This window comes from the organism of the source record quoted next, unplaced genomic scaffold (genome assembly GCF_019419815.1).
Source record: "Pyrus x bretschneideri cultivar Hongxiangsu unplaced genomic scaffold, Pyrus_bretschneideri_v1 Contig69, whole genome shotgun sequence".
Lineage (NCBI taxonomy): Eukaryota > Viridiplantae > Streptophyta > Magnoliopsida > Rosales > Rosaceae > Pyrus > Pyrus x bretschneideri.
The window spans coordinates 321,501-339,853 of record NW_025999808.1 but is presented as its reverse complement, the minus strand read 5'-3'; the positions used below and the strand labels follow the sequence as shown (position 1 = coordinate 339,853).

The window sequence follows — 18,353 nt, the reverse complement described above, 5'->3', positions numbered from 1 at the left end:
GCTTAAGAATGGTAGACTTGCACTAAAACAAATAATTGGAGGAGAATCTCTAGTTAAGGATACTACTGTTGAAGAAAGCTTTCTTAAACTTGTGAAGGCTCATTTTATTGAACGCTGCCCGACTCCTGAAGCAGCACTTGTTGAAGAAGTCAGTAAATAAACTAGAAGATGCTCCTGCAAAGAAGTGAGGTCCTAATAAGTCTGCTTAAAAGATGTTTGAAGTACCACAGACTGTATAGCAACGTGTTCTAGCAGGGCAGCAGCGCCTTCAGAAGCTATGAGATTTTCAAACTCTGACAGATATATAATTCCTCTAGTATGAGCGCCGGGGACAAGCGCAAGCATGAGCGCAAGCATGATCTTTGGATCAGTTGGACGAAGTAATAATGATCAAGTGATTGTTCTTTGGCGCGTGCTAATTTTGAGGAATTCATTCGCTGTCTAAGGCTCAAGGCTTGCGTTGAGAATGTGAGAACACGCCGACTGGATAACGAGCTGCTGCACTTGTCTTAAGAGCAATGCTTACTATAACTGCAGAGAAGAAAGTTGTTTGGGCCCAAAATAATATTGTTGGGCCGAGTGTAGGTTTGTGCTCGGCCCAAAGCCGTTTTAAAAATACTATGGGCTGTCTGGTGATTCCGGGCCATTCAGCAGGGATGGTCGAGTCCTATCATAAGGAGTAGTTCAGATAAGAAAAGGGGGTCGAGGAAGTCCTAGTGCAATTAGGATTCTCGACCAACAATGAATGAAGCCTCAAAAAGGGATGAGTTCAAAGTCCTAATGGGGGTAGGATTGATCGAAGCAAAGTTGGAACAGAACAAGAAGTCCCTATCCAGATATGATTTTAACTCGATCTCAAGAAGGAATTGGTGTTATAAATACAAGACATCATGCAACAATTCGGGACCTTCAATTCAACACACAATTGCCCTGCGCAAAACGTCTCAAACATCTTGAGATTTTTTATTTTCTTTTTCTCGCTGACATATCTTCAGTTTGGATAAACAGCACTGTGAAGGCAACCGGCGAACACCTTTAGTTTGGATAAATAACATTGTTGCCGTAGAATCAGCTGACCGAGGAGCACCTTCAGTTTGGATAAACAGCACTGTGTCGAGGCCGACTGGTTACCTATCCAAGTCTCGGTTGAGAAGGGTTTTCGAATCCTTATTGGCAGAGGTCATCTTATTAGTCTTTTCGGCAAAGTAAGGTGTTACGAGTTACGACATTCGGCATACTGGACGCCAAGTGATTTTATGATTGAATACTCACAAGTGAGTTTCAGAGTTCGGCATTCTAACGGCCGAACCACTTTCAGCATCAAGACATACATCACCTTTGAATACTTGTGGCCGTACAGTCTGGTGTCGATTCGACGTGCTTATACTCTTATGAATATAATCACTGTGACCGAATTCGGCACCGACGATTTGTGAACTTCGCAGAACTAGCAGCCTTGTCTTCAAGCTCGAGAATCCAAAGGTCAAGATTTGTTCCTTCCTCGGCCGCAATCGCAAGATAAAGAAGTCAGCAACGCGCTTAACGCAACATCAACAAATTTTACTCCTCGGCCGAGCTCGGCCGACGAGTTGGCACGCCCCGCATTTAACCAAAGGACGTAGTTCGCTTATTAGTTATTTAGCCTGCGTGCCACGTAGGTTTTGTAATTTTTAAGGTCAACAAAAGTACAAACAGAAAATTTAGTTCCATTATCAATTAGTACCATCTACGAAGAGGTGATAAAGAGCGAAGTTGGTTGTAGTTTGACATGGGATTGTGTCAAAGCTGCCCTCAGCTGCTTGTGTGATGGAGAAAGTGATGTGGATGATGAGTCGTACTTGAAAATTCTTGAGCAAGCTCAGAACAATGAGGTCAAGTCGATTGTTTAGGTTACATTGTCGACCACTTCAAGGCTTCAAGTCACGCACTTGAGACGGACAAGATTTCAGATATGTTGAAAAGATGGGAACTCCTACGATTCTCTATGAGTACGTGCTTATGAAGAGATTAGTTTTCTTGTCGTGGAAGGTAGTTAAGGCCATTGTTTGGAAACATGTTTTGGAAGAGATGTTCCAGGCCGTATTCCTGATCAACCGAGGAATCAAAGCAAAATGGGCATGCAATTTGATAGACGCTATTCTGCCTATGAATATGATACGATATACATATTAGAATGTGAGCTTTCATTAACCCATTGGCAATATGAATGAGAAGCTCGTGATTATTTAAACTGTTAGTCAAGGCTTTCCTTCCTCGGTTTAAATTTATATTCTCAATACGCCTCTTCATGTATTGAAGTAGCTTCCCGAAAAGGAAAAAACATTCCAACAAAGAAAAAAACACTAGCAAAGGAAGTAGATGGCGTGAAAGTTGAGGAAAAATATAATGTTCTGCACTAGAGAAGGGGGAGGGTTTAAATCCGGATGCAGTAGGTTCAATGAAGTGGAATGACCTAACCACCTAGATAATCCACCACTTCCAGTGAAACATGGAATTAATTAGTCCAAACTCCCACTTCTAACCAGGAGAATGGCATTCACCGTTTCCCAGTCAATTCGGGACAAGACATGAAGCACGTACTGAATAATAAAGGTAGTTTAAACATAATTAAGGGCATTAAACAGATTTCTATGCAGGTATTAATCCTAGTTCATGCCCTTATTAGTATCTAAATCCGTTTACGGTTAGACAAATTGTCACCAATCCATGCATCATTAGGAACTACCAAGGTAAACTTATTAGAGCTCGTTATATTTCATTAGGGTATAACTGCTCGGATGCAAGCGTCCTGTGATTAAAACTTGGGACTGCTACTACTACAAACAACAGTTTGCGCGATGAACTGACAAAAAACATCACTTAAGGATTAGCAAGACTCAACGACAGCATAATCTACGTCGCGCAAAAAGACTTTGCGTGACAACAATAACCTGCGTCGCACGAAACATAGTTGCGCGACGCAAGTTATTGTCATCGCCCAAAGTTTTTTTATTTTTTTATTTTTGACAATATATTTTTTATTTAATTTTTATAAATATTTAATTAAATTATAAATAATAGTTAATAAACTAAGAAAAAGTATTTAATTATAAAATATATGAAAATGTACGTACAAGTTGTCTAAAAAAAAAACAACTACAACAAATAGTCGTCCGGGTTTGATGCATCGAGTTACTAGGTATCAGTTAGGTAAAGTGGCTAAGAGATCGAAAGGTGGAGCAGGACCAGTTTACCGTGCTTCACAGGCTTGTATGAGATTGAGAACACAACAAGATAGTGGGTGATCATCTCAAGCATAAAGAAAAAATCATTAGGTCCAAACTTTCCCCATCCATGGAAGCATGTGACAAAGTAGAACAAAACTTAACGACGGAAAGAAAGAAATGCTTAATCCCGACGCTAAAACACTATGTTGCGGCATTCATTTATCAGTAATCACTAGTACTCGTGATGATTAATACAACATTAATATGAAACTCTTGTTTATAAGATGCCCAAATACAAGCTTCTCTTCAAACAAGTTCATAAAAATAAAAAAAATTAAGTCTGAATCTGTCGAAGAACAACTTCTAAACCAATATAGAGGATAACAATGGATTTTGAAACAGCAAGGCCTCAAGACTCACAACTTAGGTTGTGGCATGCCGCAGTCTCTTTCCTATATCTATTATGCCTTCTAAGGCACGTAGAGACTTCTACATTCCTACATTATTTTGATACAACTTATTTCTGTAAGTGTAACAAAACAGAACAGGGAGGTAATCCAGAAAATTCCCATGTGTTATTATACAACAAAACCAAACATGCATTATAAAAAACAAAAAAAATATAAAAAAAAAATATAAAAAAAAAAAAAAAAAACTAATGAAAAGGGCTTGAAAACTTTGAGTTTTAATGATAAGGACAAAATAAAGAGTAAAGTGAATAGTACCAGTGTTGACTTTTTAGTATAAAAATGTGGTTTTTCGTTAAAATGAACAGTACCGCGAACTTTTCGTTAAAACTCCCAAAAAAATAAAAAAGTAATATCAGGTCCCCGTTTTCCAGAATACAAATCAGACACTTGAGGTTAATCAAATTCCGACATGAATTAAATGCATAGTGTGTGCATGGAACATATGCTTGACCAAGGGAGCACAGGCACAAGACTAACATTGACAACATCTACTAATTTAAAAGAAGATACAAAACGATACAAACGAAAATAGAACTTACGTACCCAACCAAAAAAGAAGAAGATCGTATAATGGAGTTAAATACAAAATTATTCGAAAACATGAGGTACCACATTTTTGTAGAAAGAATGACTCACTTGATAACACCCGCCCTTGTCTTTGCCTCTTGGTATCATTACCTACAAATGAGATTAGAAAACTATTAATTAATAAATAATAGATAAAGAAAGAGACACAAAGAAAATGATTACAACCAAAATTTGTGGTATTTCAATGGCTGATTAACATCACACTCACGTCAAATCTTATAGCATAAGAAACAACCCCATTTCCTAAGAACAACAAGTGGTTTCTTCGAATTTCCTGAACAATACAAATTTCATAGCAAAACTTGGATTTACAAGTAAAGAAGCAAATAAACCAGTTTCCAAACGCGTTCCAAAATGTCATAACTCTTTGAGACATTTCGTCAAACATCATACTATGCTTACCCCAAATTACTTACAGCAAATTTGATAACCACTTTAAGTTCTCTCTCCCTCCTGCAAGAATAACCGAATGATGATCATATGGGTAAGAAGACTGTCGACAGAAACTATGTCCAAACAAATTTTGAGCATTGAGTATCCAAGCAGCACAGAGGCCATGGTGTATCCAAGCAAAGTTCCAATCCATATTGTGGTCATATTTTTCAACCATTCATCACAAGTTACATGCAATGTCACACAGAACACATACATGAGCATATTGGAACAAGCCTTGGGATTTTTACCTTCCAGAAGAAGACGCGGACTTGGGTGCGTGACGTAATCGCGAGGAACTCGCTAGGTTTGCAATCATAGATCGTTTTGTTTCTGATTTCGAAAAGGTGGAATTGGGCTCAGGTATGTAGAGGTAGAGGCGTTTGGGAATTTATGAAGAGGAAAGGCAGAGAATCTGTGAAAGAGAAATGAAATGGAGGAGAAAGGGAGTTAAGGTTTTGGAAATAGGGAGTTAAGATTTTGGGCGCCATGCCAAAATTTTTGCAACCCTCCAAATTTTTAATCTCCCGCCTCCTCCAAATGTTTTTAATTAGGGTAAATTACATAAAACTACTTCAATTATTGGACTAACCACAGTTTTATACCCCATTTTAAAAACATTTCAATGTCATACCTTATTTTACAAATTTGTTGTAATGTCATACCTCCGTCAGTTTGTCTGTCAATTCTTCCGTTAAATGCTGACGTGGCTTAAGGAATGGCCCACTCCCTAGCCCAACTGGATTAAAAGATTAATTAAATATTAAAAAAATAAAAAATAAAATCATTTAAATATTTTTATTTTAAAAAGGTAGGACCCATCCCTTACAAACCCATCACCCCACCCCTTATCCCCATCACAATTTTTCCCTACTCCTGTCTTCCCCCAACCCAAAACCAGAACCACCCCAAACCCAGATCCCACCAGCACCAACATCCTCCCCCACCCCAACCACTCATCCCACTCCCCCACTCTTCTTTTCTCTCCCCATAAACAAACAAATTTTGAAACAAAAAAAACCCAATTTTTTTTATTCTTGGCAAACCCAGCCAAATTTCTTAGTACACCCACCGAAGCCTGAGAGTTGGGCATGCCACCCTGGCAAATGTCTAAAAGTGACGAAACCCCACCTCTAGACCCAAATGCCCTCGCGTTCTCCTTCGAAAAGCTCAGAGCTTGAAGTGCCAACAAGCCTATTAGGCGTTGGCAACTTGGCGGTCGAGGTGGGCTAGGATCGAGTCGGCGATATGGCAGTCAAGGCAGGCCAGGATCGAGTTGACGCCACTCTGGGTGCGGGGCTTGCCGGCGGAAAGATTGGTGGTCTAGTTCTTTCATGGCTTATACTGGCTCTCTGTAGAGAGAGAAAGTAAAGAGAGGGAGAGTTTGGTGGTTTGCTTTTTAGGGTTTAAAGAGGACAGAGACGAGAGAGAGAAAGTGGGAAATGTTGGAGTAAATGACAGCGAGCAAGGGAGGTGGTTGCGAAGGAGAAGACAAGGGGGATCGAGTCAGGTTCAAGCTCGTGAGAGGTAGAGATCTGGTGGAACGGAGGGACAGAGATGAACGGATGGAGGGGCAGTCGAAGAGGTGATGAATGAAAGGTTAGGGTGACTGGAGATGGGTGAGTTCGATGTCTGGGTGAACTTGGAATAAGGGGTAGGGTCATGGGTTTGTAGGGGATGGGTCCCATCTTTTTTTAATAAAAATATTTAAATGACAGACCAACTATTAAAACATGCATTTTAGAAGGGGGTCCACTCATAGATACTCCGTCGTAGATGAAGCCGTACGAAATAGGAATAACAAAATCGTCGTTAGTGATTGCACATAAGCACATAAAGGGTACAATTAATAAACTTGTACTCAAACATTTTAATTTAGGAAAACAGATGTCAGAAACGAGTCAAGAACGGCCAAATTAGCCTAGAAGGGGTTCTAGACGAAACCCAATAAGTCAACGATCAACGTTGATCGGTCAAAGTCAACGATCAGAGTTGACCAGGTCAAAGTCAACCGGTTCGGGTCGGACCGGGTTGGGCCCAAGTGGGTTTGGGCTTGGTTGGGTCTTGGGCTTCGCAAATGGGTTGGCTTCTAAAGCCCAAAGGGTTTAGGGTTCTAGGTAAACAGGGCGAAGGCCTGGCTTCTTACATGGCCCGAAGGTTTGTTCGAAAAGGCTTGAAGCCCTAGGTTGCTCACATGGGCCTGGGCTTGGAAGCCTAGCCCAGGGTTTTGGGTTAAAATGATTTACGAGCCTAATGCCCTAAAAGAAACGACCCATAGGCCTTTAGGTTTTAGAATTAAATAAAAACAAGTAAAATAAAAGTTTTTGGGTTTAAACGGGCCTAAGCCCGAGTTCTAAAACGGCCCAAAAGGCCTCGTCTCCTTGGTTTGGGCTCAAAGGCCTGTTCTCGTCGAGGAAGAAGGCCGGAGCCTCATGAGCTTCAGTTAACGGCAATCGACCGATTTAACCTTCGATCTAAATGCCAAAATGAAGATAAAGGTGAGAGGGAGAAGTTGGTACCTTTAGTTCATCGTGAAAAGGGCTGGAGATGGCCGAAATATGGGTTTGAAGCTTGCGGGTGCGCTGAGGGTTTTTGAGTGGATTCTAAGTGTCCTGTGCTTCACGGAGACGAGGGAGAGTGAGAGAGAGAGTCCACGATGGTGATGGTGGTGGTGTTGTCGACGTCGGCATGGTGGTGGTGTCTCAGCGTGCATGTGTGAGTAGATCAGGGAAGAGGGGGAGAGAGTACTGAGAGTGAGAAAGAGTTAAGCTAAGAGAACGAGAGAGTGAGAGATCTGAGAGAGAGTGAGAAGAGTGAGCTAAGAGAGAGAGAGACCGGGGAAAGAGAGAGAATGTAAATGGGCTAGTGGCCTGCCACATGGCAGTGTAGGGGAGAAAAACAATCTAGATGGAGGATCTAGATTAGATTAGGATAAAGGGCCTAATTGCACATTTTTATAAAGTTTCAGGGACAAAAATGATAATACAATTTAATTTAGGGGTGGGGTTTAACAATAATAATGTGATTAAATTAGTTGTCAAATCATTATTATTATTTTTTTAACAAATGATATTATCTACACTAGAGGGAGGGGTGGGTTTAACCTCACAATCGGCTATCAATAATATGATTCAATTAGTGGTTTATTAAATATTATTTTCTCTATTCTTAATATAAATTCAATAGAGATCGATTTTATTACGTGGATTTAGCTGCTTTAATTGGTTTATGAGGGGTTTCTTCTAGCATGATCTAAGATCATTCATTTACTTCAAATATTTAACTTTTCTTTTGTCAATTTATGCATATAAATACATTTAAAACATGTCATGATTTAAAAAATGCCTTATGCACGCGCGTGAGCACGTTCATAAAGGCTAGTGAAAGTATAAAATAAACTCTAAGTGTTAATGAATCCATCCGTTTGATGTGATATGCATTCTACGAAACTAATTTTAACGATCCAACCGCCAAACTTGTTTGTATATACTTCGAGATCACATACGTTAAAAATCGCAAAGAAAAAAAAAAAAAAAAAGCATTCAAAGATTAGCTAACGGGATGAATTTTTTTTACAGTTATAAATGAAACATCATGATTTAACGGTTATTTTAGTTCTGATTTTGATGTTTTCTTACCACTACACTCCTCCACCCTATAAGAATACAATGAACTAATTCGATTGTCAATTTAAAATATTTGCACAAGTGGACACAAAATCTTATTTTATACTTAATAAAAGTATTAAATAGTTTCTAAGTGTTAGTTGAATCTATCGTTTTGATGAGATATGCATTCTACAAAACTGGTTTCAATGATCAAACTGTCAAACTTGTTTGTATATACTCCAAGATAGCATGCGTAAAAAATTGCAAAAAATAAACATTCTGAGATTAGGTAACAGGAAGAAATTTTTCGATGGTTATAAATGAAAAATCACAATTTAACAGCTATTTTAGCTCTGATTTTGATGTTTTTCACAATTACACTCCACGACCCTATAAGAATACAATGAACTAATTCTATCTTCAATTTAAAACGTTTACACTAGTGGTTTTCTTTTAAGGTATTCATTCAGTTTCACGAGTGCACGAGGGAAACCAAATAATTGGGAATTCTAGATTTTAATATCCTCCAAGAGAGATGAGGGAGGGAGGCAGCTACTACAATTTGGTTTGCAGTTTCTGTTTCCCAGACTGCTTTTGTTATCTAGAAATATTCGTCGACTTTGCACGACGAAGGTCCTATTGCCCAAAAAATTGCGTGACGGACCAACCGCGTCGCGCAAAGGGTCCTTTCGCAATGGAGAACTATAATGTCGTGCACAAACCCTTTGTGCAACGGAGAATTATAACATCGCACCCTTTCGCACGACACATTTGGTCTGTCGTGCAATTTTTTGGCACCAAACCAAGATTTTACCCTTTTTTTTTCAAACATTACGCGACGAATGAGTACCTTTGTTGCGCTAAAACAGTTTGCGCGACGGAAAGCTTCGTCCCCTAACGGGCCGTCGCGCAAAACATAATTGTGTGACGCTTCTTTGTCAACATCGAGCAGAACGTTTTTGCCCAACATAATATGCTTTGTCGTGCAATTTTCCTTCGCACAAGTGTGCTTTTGTACTAGCTACTTATTTTTTCAGCTAAAAATCACTCTCAGTAAGTTTTTGCAACCCAATTATTGTAGCAAAATAATGAAATGATAATTACAATTACAATGAACAAGAACTCAACCCAATAGCAAAAAGTAACTAGAGAGAGAGAGAAAAAAAAAAAAAAAAAAGCTAAGATAACCTTGTTAGAAGTTCTAGTCAAGCACATTTGCTGCAATGTACTGTTCTATGCTCTTCATTGTGGTAGGCATAATGTGGCGGGGAGGTTGAATGATGCATATATCTGGGCGAGGAGTTTGAATTATAGATGTATTGGGGCGGAGATGACTAATAATAGGAATACTGGGGAGGAGATTCGGTATGATGTGTTGCGAGTTATATATTTATATATTAGTTAAAGTGTAAATAGTAGTTTGTTGTCCTACATTGACAAAGTACATTTGTAATCCCAATTGTAATTCCTATATACACTCCACTTTGGAGATTAATGAATATAAAAGAAATTCCCAAATAATATCATATATATTTTTGGTATTTTACCATGTTTAATTCAACTTGGCATCAGAGCAGTTCACTCTTGGTGACCTGTGTGCTTTAATTTTGTGCCCACTTTTCTTAGTATTGTGCCAAAAAACTAAAAAAATAAAAAATAAAAAAAAGTGAATTGTGTCGTGCTACTGTACATCGCTATAGTATCGTGAATAGTGCATTGCTGCAATGCTGGAACAGTAATTCTGCTACAGTATCCTGGTTAATTGTCTTAATTCCGCTGCGTATCTTTTGTGCCTTTATTGTTTGTGTTTTAGCTAAATGGCTCAATATAATCATAGTGTTGTTATGCATTTTGGTGGAACAAATATATGGATAATTGATACTGGGGCTACCCTAGATCTTCCCCTGTGAAGGGTGAAGGCACTCTCTCTCACTCCAACCTTATCACTGGTCCATGCTTTACTTGTTCCTGATGTTAAGTGCAATTTTTTATCAGTAGGAAAACTACTTGATACCTTATATTGTTTCGCTCACTTCTACCCCACGTATTGTTATTTTCAAGACATTCAAACTCAGAAGATAATTGGTCATGGTAAAAGAATTAGGGGTTTGTACATCTTGACTATGGATGATACTGTTGCTTCAAGTTCAAATAATCATCAAGTTCTAAGTGCTAAAGTGGATGACAAACATCAAATTTCGTTGTGGCATCAATGTTTGGGACATCCATCATTTAGTTATATGAAGCATCTATTCCTTCTTTGTTTCGCAATTGTAGTGATTCAGAGTTTAGGTTTGAAACATGTGTCATGGCTAAGAGTCATCATGCTTCCTTTCCCATAAGTGATTCTAAAGCTATTTTTCCATTTGATTTGATACATTCTAATGTGTGGGGTCTGGCGAAGGTTACTTCTAATGGATTTTGTTGGTTTGTTACTTTTATTGATGACTGTACTGTACTTAATTAACTTGGGTGTTCTTGATGAAGAATAAGAGTGATGTCCCTTTACTTCTTCAAGAATTTTGTGCAATGATGTCTACTCAGTTTTGGACCAAAGTTAAGGTCTTCAGGTCTGACAATGGAGGAGGTGAATCACACTTTGGCATGTTTTTTTTTTGTAATCATGGTATTATTCACCAAATGACTACTTCGTTTACACCTCAACAAAATGATGTATCTGAATGGAAAAACCGTCAATTAATGGAGGTTGCTCGCTCCTTGATGTTGGATAAATATGTTCCTAAACATTTGTGTGGTCATGCTGTTTTGGATGCTGTGTACTTGATAAATCATATTCCAAGAAGGGTTGTTGATTTTTAGACACCGTTTGATGTGCTACAAAAACACCATAGGTTTGAGTCCCACATTGGCTGTACAAAAAGAGAAATAATAGTTTAAACATCCTAACTTCACTCCAATTAACATTGGGGCCTTTGTGATAAACCCCACACTTGACAGATTGTGTAGGTGGTAATTACCAAGTTGGGGACAATATCAGTGTTGTTGGAAGTGGCCCTTGGCTCGTTTCTCTGATAATTCTACATGGTATCAGAGTCAGGGAGCGGGCCCATACGTACTGCCACGTGATGGATGGGTCATCTTGACCCCGTGCGATGATGGTGGGTCATTTCGCCCCGCATGTAGGGTGAGTCCCTTTGGCTCCACGTGGTTACCAATGTGTGGACCTCCCATGGTCCTACATGGTACCAGAGCCAAGGAGTGATCCTGTACGTACTGCAACATGATAGGTGGGTCCTCTTGGCCCCGCGTGATGATGGTGGGTGCCTTGGCCCCATGTGTAGGGTGAGTCCCCTTGACTTCACGTGGAAGCCGATGTGTGGACCTCCCACATGTGACCCACTAATTGGGTCCCACATGAGTGGGCGTGCTGAGTTCCACATTGGCTATACAAAAAGAGAATTAATAGTTTTAAATATCCTAACCTTATTCCAACTAACATCGAGGCATTTTGTGATAAAACTCCACACCTGACAGATTGTGCAAGTGGTAATTACCAAATTGGAGACATTATCGATGTTGTTGGAAGTGGCCCTTGGCTCGTCTCTATGATAATTCTGCATGATGGATATAATGAAACGGAGTAGGGGAACTGAGTTCGCTTGTTATGGGAATGGCAATTCGAGTTTGCTGTTTGTCTACTCTAACTTCAACCAACTCCTGTATCTCCTCAAATGATCGGAAAATAGGGTGCAAGTACGCATCAGCCAAGTATGATTTCATATTTAGGTCAGGTTCCACAGTTTGCCCCATTGTCTTTAGCCATCGCTTCTTGGCAAAGTAACAAAAAGTTCTTTCGATTAGAAATTTCTTTAAAAAGTCGAATGCACCTCCGACAAATTGAATGCAGTGGATCAAAAAATTGATGTAAAGTTCCAAGCTTACCTCAAGTGGGTACTTTCTAAATGCAGGTTGAAAACGATACTTGCAGGACTTGTTATTTTTAAACTTACTTATAAAAATTTGAAAATAACATCTATTTACATATAATTTAAACTTAGAAATTGAATGTCTCAAATTCCAAGTTTTTTTTTACGCAAAAATCCTAAATTTCTATGTTTATAAGTCTAAACAAAAAAAATTTATGCATGTCAATTTATAAATTCTAGCTTTTATTAAAGTTTAAGTTTATTTTCCTTCTAGAGACAAATATCGCGCAATACAATACAGCGTATGACGGAAGAAAAAAGGGGCCAATAATACTGTGACAGCGTGACTCAATCACCAACAGTGCCTTATTCTGGAGGACGAAACGATGGCGATGCAGAGATTATTCTCCAAGCTTCGTTCTGTCTCTGTGCGCTCAGCCCAAACTCTCCCATCATCACTCTCCTCTCCTGCATTGCTTCGGTCTTGCCCTCCTCTGCTTCATCACCCTCTCCCTTTCGCTTCAATTCGTAACAAATGGACCGTCAGGTCCCTTTTCATTGCCCATTCACCGACCCAATCATTGCCGCCGGCTCTCACGGCTCTTCGTTCCTCGGCATTCCCTTTCCCAGTAAGTTGGTTTTTCTTAACGGCTCGTCTTGCCTGTTTGGTTACTGTGAAAATGCCTGAGAAAGATTTATATTCTATTTCTTGAATCATTAAGAAATGCAGAAAAGCTTGCAGCCAATACCCGACTTAGTTGGGTTTTTAGTTTGATTTTGCGCTGTTTTGTAATCGATCAAACCGGCAATATGAATTAGGGGTTTATATATGGTATTGCATTGATGTGCAATTATATTCTAGTGTTTTGAAGATAAATGGTGTTTCGTTTGTGTATGTTAAGATGGTTCAAGTGCGGCATGTTTCGTCGAGGGAGCGAAAGAAGAGGAGAAAGCCGATGACTCCAGTCACTTCGAAGTTAAAGAAAACTAAAATGAAGTCTTACTCGTAGGTTTATCTTAACTCAGCCATCATATTGTGTTTTTTTTTTTCTTTTGGAAATGTTATTACAGTTTTGTCTAATAGTTGGTTTTGAAATTTCATGACCAGGTCTTACAAGTCCAGGTTTAGGACAATGAATGATGGGACCATTCGGCGGTGGAGGGCGGGCAAGCGGCACAATGCCCATTTGAAGGTGTGCTTTGCATTTTGAATTCAAATCTTTGGTTTTGTGTGTACAGTTGGTCAATGCTCATCTAGCAAGTAGCAAATTTCAGTCATGTTTCAAATTCTATGTGAATGAATGCTTTACTACAGGCGGGATGGTAAATTTCGGTACACATACAGTACACACAACTACACAAGAAAACTTATTTGGCGACATTTTCTTTTTGGGACCAAACTTCTTGGCTAATTTAGACTTGTAATTCTCTGGAAAAGGTTTGGTGATGCATGTGTTGGCGCAATTTGAACGGGCTCAGCCTGAACTCCATGAAGCCAATCCAAACTTTCTGCCCATATGGACAGGTTCAAAATAGCTCAGGTTGAGTTCGTGTTGAGAAAATACAAACCTGATAAATTTTGAGCTGAACACAAAATAACCACCCAACATCTAAACTTGAATTCCAATTCCTGAGTTAACACGAATTACAGATAAACTACTACAGGGCCTTGTGAACAGTATCTTAGCTACTGAAGGGCTGTATTGTTTTTGTTCCTTAAAGTTAAATAGTAACAAAAACGCTTTCATCTGCGAGGAGGGAGATTGGAAGGGTTAACTTTTTGTGGGAAGGGATGATGGAAGGAAAGAAGGATCACTTAGTAATGGAATAGGTGGCTCGAGGTAAGGAAAAAGGAGCTTAAGGGTATGAAACATTGTGAAGAGGAATGAAGTTTTTCTTTGGATGTGGTTGTAGAAATTCCAGACATAGTTAAATTCCCTTTGGGACAGGCTGCACCTGCATGAGAAATGTCTGGAATCCCAAGGTCGCAGCTAGTGGTTCAAGTCAATGCTCGTGAACTAATATTTCTAAATTGATTTTTGTTTTTGCTTCTTGTTGTCAATTTGGGGTGAGGAATGGGGATCCAGGTGAGATTTTTACGGGGATCAGAATCATCTTTATAGATTGACCTGATATCTTAATTATCCCATTGCTATCGGTCTTCTTTACCTCTTTGTTGGAATGTTTGGTTTCAATGTAATTTCAGTGAGCAGGAAGTGAAAGATTTCCTGTCTTTGCTGTCAGATCTGGAGTCTGTCTTGCTTGTCTCAAGTAGATCCAATTCCTGAACCTAGCACCAATTTCTCTCCATCAGTCGAGGCCCTTGTGTCCTTTCCATCTAAACAACCCAAATCACAGCCATTACCAAACGGCCCCCCCCACAACTTGGAGCTTCTTACCCATCCACACCACTTTATGGGTCTCGTAGAAAAAGGAAAAGCAAACACTTGCAATGACCCAACTTATTCATCTCCCTGAACAGCTAATTTTTTGTAACCAAAGGAAGATATACTGATATCCGATTTACCTGAATAAATTGATACTAACAGCCTGCATGGCCTAGATTTTTCTTCATTTTCTGAAACAGCATACATATTAAAAATGGTGGCCCATTATCATTGAGGGACCAGTGTCATGGCACCTCTTCTACATGGCTTGAGCATTCCAGAGACTTATTCTTGGGCTATGATAGAGGATAATTTTATTATAATGAGGTTATGGCTGCTATACTAGTTAGTATGTAATTTCATATCTTGGTTTCGTAGTTATTTGGTATCTTTCTTCTCATTGGCATGTAATGTGCAAAGGAGATGCTGATTGTTTCAATCATGTAAGGCTCCACTGTCCTCTTGTGTATCCTTTATGGACAAGGCTGTTCACAGAGACCATTTTGAATTGAGCAATCTGTGAATCTTGTCTTGAATTACTATGTGAGAAGCCCGTCTGTTGGAGGAAATAAAAGGGGCATGATGCTGGATATGTGCTGTTCTGAAAATATTTTGTGTTGTTTGGATGTAGAGAATTCGGAGATTGTTTGAAAGTGCTAAGGGGGCGGATGAGTTTGTTTCTGGGCATCCTATCAGTTCTTGGGGGGTGCTGTTGTTAGTTAGTTTTGTTTGCATTGGGTTCAGATGGAAGTGCTAAGACCCAGTTGCTGTCTTTCCCCTTGTTGGTGTATTATGGGTAAGATGAAAGAAGAAAATGTTGATCCTCTATTTTTTCGCTGGCCAGTAGCTCTAATTTGTGACACTCATTACTCGAGGAGGCAGGGGTGAGTTTAGTAATTGCTTAGTTAAAGATTACTGGGTTCGGCAAAGAAAAAAAGGCTTTAGTGTTGTGGGGCTGTTGTAGGATGGTTTTATATGGATTATTTGGATGGAAAGGAATAGAAGGATTTTTAACAATAAATAAGGAGGTAGGGTAGAAGAGCTTTGGGAAGGGGTGAGATTTCGGCCTTCGCTTTGGGCTTTGGTATTCACTTTCGTCTCTCTTGCTAGATTGGAAGGCAGTTATAGGGTGATATTACTTTCATAGCTTTTATTTATGTGGCTGTTGTAGATCTTTGTTAATTTCCTTATGCTATGTTAAGACAAGGGACTTTGAATGTCTCGAAGAACTTTAGACTTTATTCTTAAAGAAGCACTACAAGAAGTGAAATACTCAAACACTACAAGAAGTGAAATACTCAAACACTACAATGAACAACAAAGACTCTAAACAAATGAATTTCAAAATGACACCTTCTCTCAAATGTTTAGCATCTAGTAATTTTCAATTCCCTTACACATAGTTTTCTAGCACATTCCTAACTACTTTAGCCTAGGTTCAATGGAACTTCAAAGTCTCTCATCCAAACGCCCCCTTATTGTAACTGGATTCCGATGGACTTATTGTTCACTGGTTGCATTTATTTATTTATTTTTTTAATAATTGTTTCTTTTCCAAAGGAAGAAAAAAAAGTTGTAGTAAAAGATGACAGCATTCCAGTCAAAGAAAATAGCATGAAAAGACCAATCCCTAAACTCAGAGAACACTGAAGCGAACTCATGTGAAAAAGCTCCACCTATAAAAATTCTTCTATTGCTTTCCAGACAAACCACCATGACAATTTCTGAAACAGCGTGCCCCTAGCACCAAACCCCTCCCCTACCTCCAAAAAACTTTTAACTTTTCACCTAAGAGGCATCACAAAAGGCTGGAATTGGCAAACTCAAAGCTTTTCTAGCAAACATTATTCACAAGAAATATGCAACTGGACGTTGAAACATTAAAATGGTTCAAAATTCTGTGTTAATTCTACACTAGTTTAATACTACCGGTAAGTTGGAGATGCAATAACGCAGGCTAATACCTTTACCTTAGGTTAAACTTTAGCCTCCCAAATTGCTTGAGAGGGACCAAAAAGGAGAAGGACAAGAATCATCCAAGAATCGCCTTGAGAAGGATTTGCAATAGGTGGTCAATCATCTTGGTTTCTCATTTGTCATATATTCGTATAGATGCATGCACTATATGTGCCCACGTGTGTGTTTGTATGTGTTAGGTCAGGTGTGTCCCAAAGCATTAGACATATGTTGTCATGTTGCTTATTCACATTTTGGGTTCCTGCAAAGTTTTCTACATATAACAAAGAAGAGAGTAGTTTGAATGACTGCTCCAGTATGCTCTACATGCAGAAGAAGTGAATCCTTTTCTCACTATTTTTGTTACTTAAAGTGGTAACCAGCAAGTTTGAAGTTCAATTGCCTACTGAAAATTCCCTTTCAACCGGTTTTCATAATCTGTTTCCATTTGCCTCACTCCTCTGTCGGTGAAGCAACATGAACGAGTATGTATGCTTGTCCATTGCCCTATTAGTGCAGCTAAATCTCTTATTGGTGTCTTGACCTGCTCGATCAGACTTCGGTTCCTTTTATTGCAAATGTTCCTTTTTTCTCCTTACAATGGTGCATTCTTAATATTTATTTTATTTTTGGTCTGGGGTGCATTCATGATTTGAGAATGGTTTTAGAAGACCAGAACTCTAGACGTACCAAATTGCTCTTGAAATCAATGAAATTTTATATCTATTGCAGTCGAAGATATCTAAGCGTAGACTCAGACTCCCTGCCCTTGTCCATCCCGCTTACGCTACAGTGATGAAGAAGCTCAATTTTTGCGGTTAAAAGTTTTGATCTGGTCGGTGCTGCTGGTAGTTTCCGTTTCTGATTCCTTTGAACAAGCAGTGCTTCAGTAGCTAGATTCTTTTAACTATTGGCAAGTTCAGTTTGAGACTATAGCTGATTTGCTGATGAGAACAACATGCTATATTTGTCTTTTTAAACTTGTATTCCGTGGCTTGCTGAGGAATTTTTTATGAGAGTTTTGCAGTACTGGGACGTATCAGAAAGAAATAACAACTTTGTCGACGTGACTCAAGCTTCAAACATTGATCGATTAGCCGTTTTGGAGCATTTGGATAATAATTTTCCTTTCATTTGTGATTTCTTGCAACACTTGTACAATAAAATTGCAGCATTTGTGTTCTGCAACCTTTTGCAGCACTTTGTACTCGAAGCTTTTCCCATACTTAAGTCCAATGTATCATTGAAATGGAGTTCGTCGGTCGAAAACGGTCAAACAGAATGCCAAAAGAACCGAGTACATGAGTGAAAATTTAAAGAAAATAATTTCTTCACATCCCTATTTTTCCTAGAGCTCGACTTAAATGGCATGCAGAAGGTGAATATGGCGTAGAAAAACATTATATCCGACGTATTTCATTATTTTCTTGTGACTACGTCTGGAGCTGCCATAGTTTAGTGTACAGCTGCTGGTTCTTGTGTCTCATAGGCAGCCTCAAGGCCACTAACAGGCGAGCCTCCTCGCTCGCTGTCTTGCCTCACATGGCCGGCAGCTTTGGCTCCTCCATAATCGCTGACGTTCCCAAAAATCAGAATCACCACTCCACACACAGTGGTTAAAAATGACAGCCCGAAAGAAGTGAACAGGTTTCCTGGGACTGCCGTTGCCAATGCGAAGCCAACACATGTGCCAAGAGCTTTGATCCAGGAATGCCATGTGGAGAAAGCGCCTTCTTTCCCTGGCGGCGAACAATCCATCAGCAGAACCCGTCCAAAGGCGTGCAAAAGCCCCGCGGACGTGCTTTGAACCGCACCGAAG

General features: G+C 39.3%; 1 protein-coding gene and 1 long non-coding RNA gene across 2 annotated transcripts; one reads left to right on the top strand and one right to left on the bottom strand.

Annotated features, from left to right (window-relative positions):
- Positions 1-3,956: 3,956 nt before the first annotated feature.
- On the bottom strand, positions 3,957-5,168 carry LOC125472269. Its single transcript, XR_007254190.1, has 4 exons — positions 4,948-5,168; positions 4,667-4,717; positions 4,473-4,538; positions 3,957-4,354 (listed from the first exon to the last, which is right to left on the bottom strand). It is a non-coding gene; the product is annotated as an uncharacterized LOC125472269 (long non-coding RNA).
- Positions 5,169-12,506: 7,338 nt separating this feature from the next.
- LOC103938776 lies at positions 12,507-17,734 on the top strand. Its single transcript, XM_048573499.1, has 4 exons — positions 12,507-12,820; positions 13,094-13,197; positions 13,300-13,384; positions 17,267-17,734. Exons 1-4 carry the CDS (start codon positions 12,578-12,580, stop codon positions 17,354-17,356), a joined length of 522 nt encoding a protein of 173 aa, XP_048429456.1. The 5' UTR covers positions 12,507-12,577; the 3' UTR covers positions 17,357-17,734.
- The last annotated feature ends 619 nt before the right edge of the window (positions 17,735-18,353 follow it).

Coding starts and splice junctions, on each gene's coding strand:
- LOC103938776 (XM_048573499.1), top strand. CDS start 12,578: ATGGCGATGCAGAGATTATTCTCCAAGCTTCGTTCTGTCTCTGTGCGC. Junction 12,821..13,093: donor CCTCGGCATTCCCTTTCCCA/GTAAGTTGGTTT, acceptor GTGTATGTTAAG/ATGGTTCAAGTGCGGCATGT. Junction 13,198..13,299: donor ACTAAAATGAAGTCTTACTC/GTAGGTTTATCT, acceptor TTTCATGACCAG/GTCTTACAAGTCCAGGTTTA.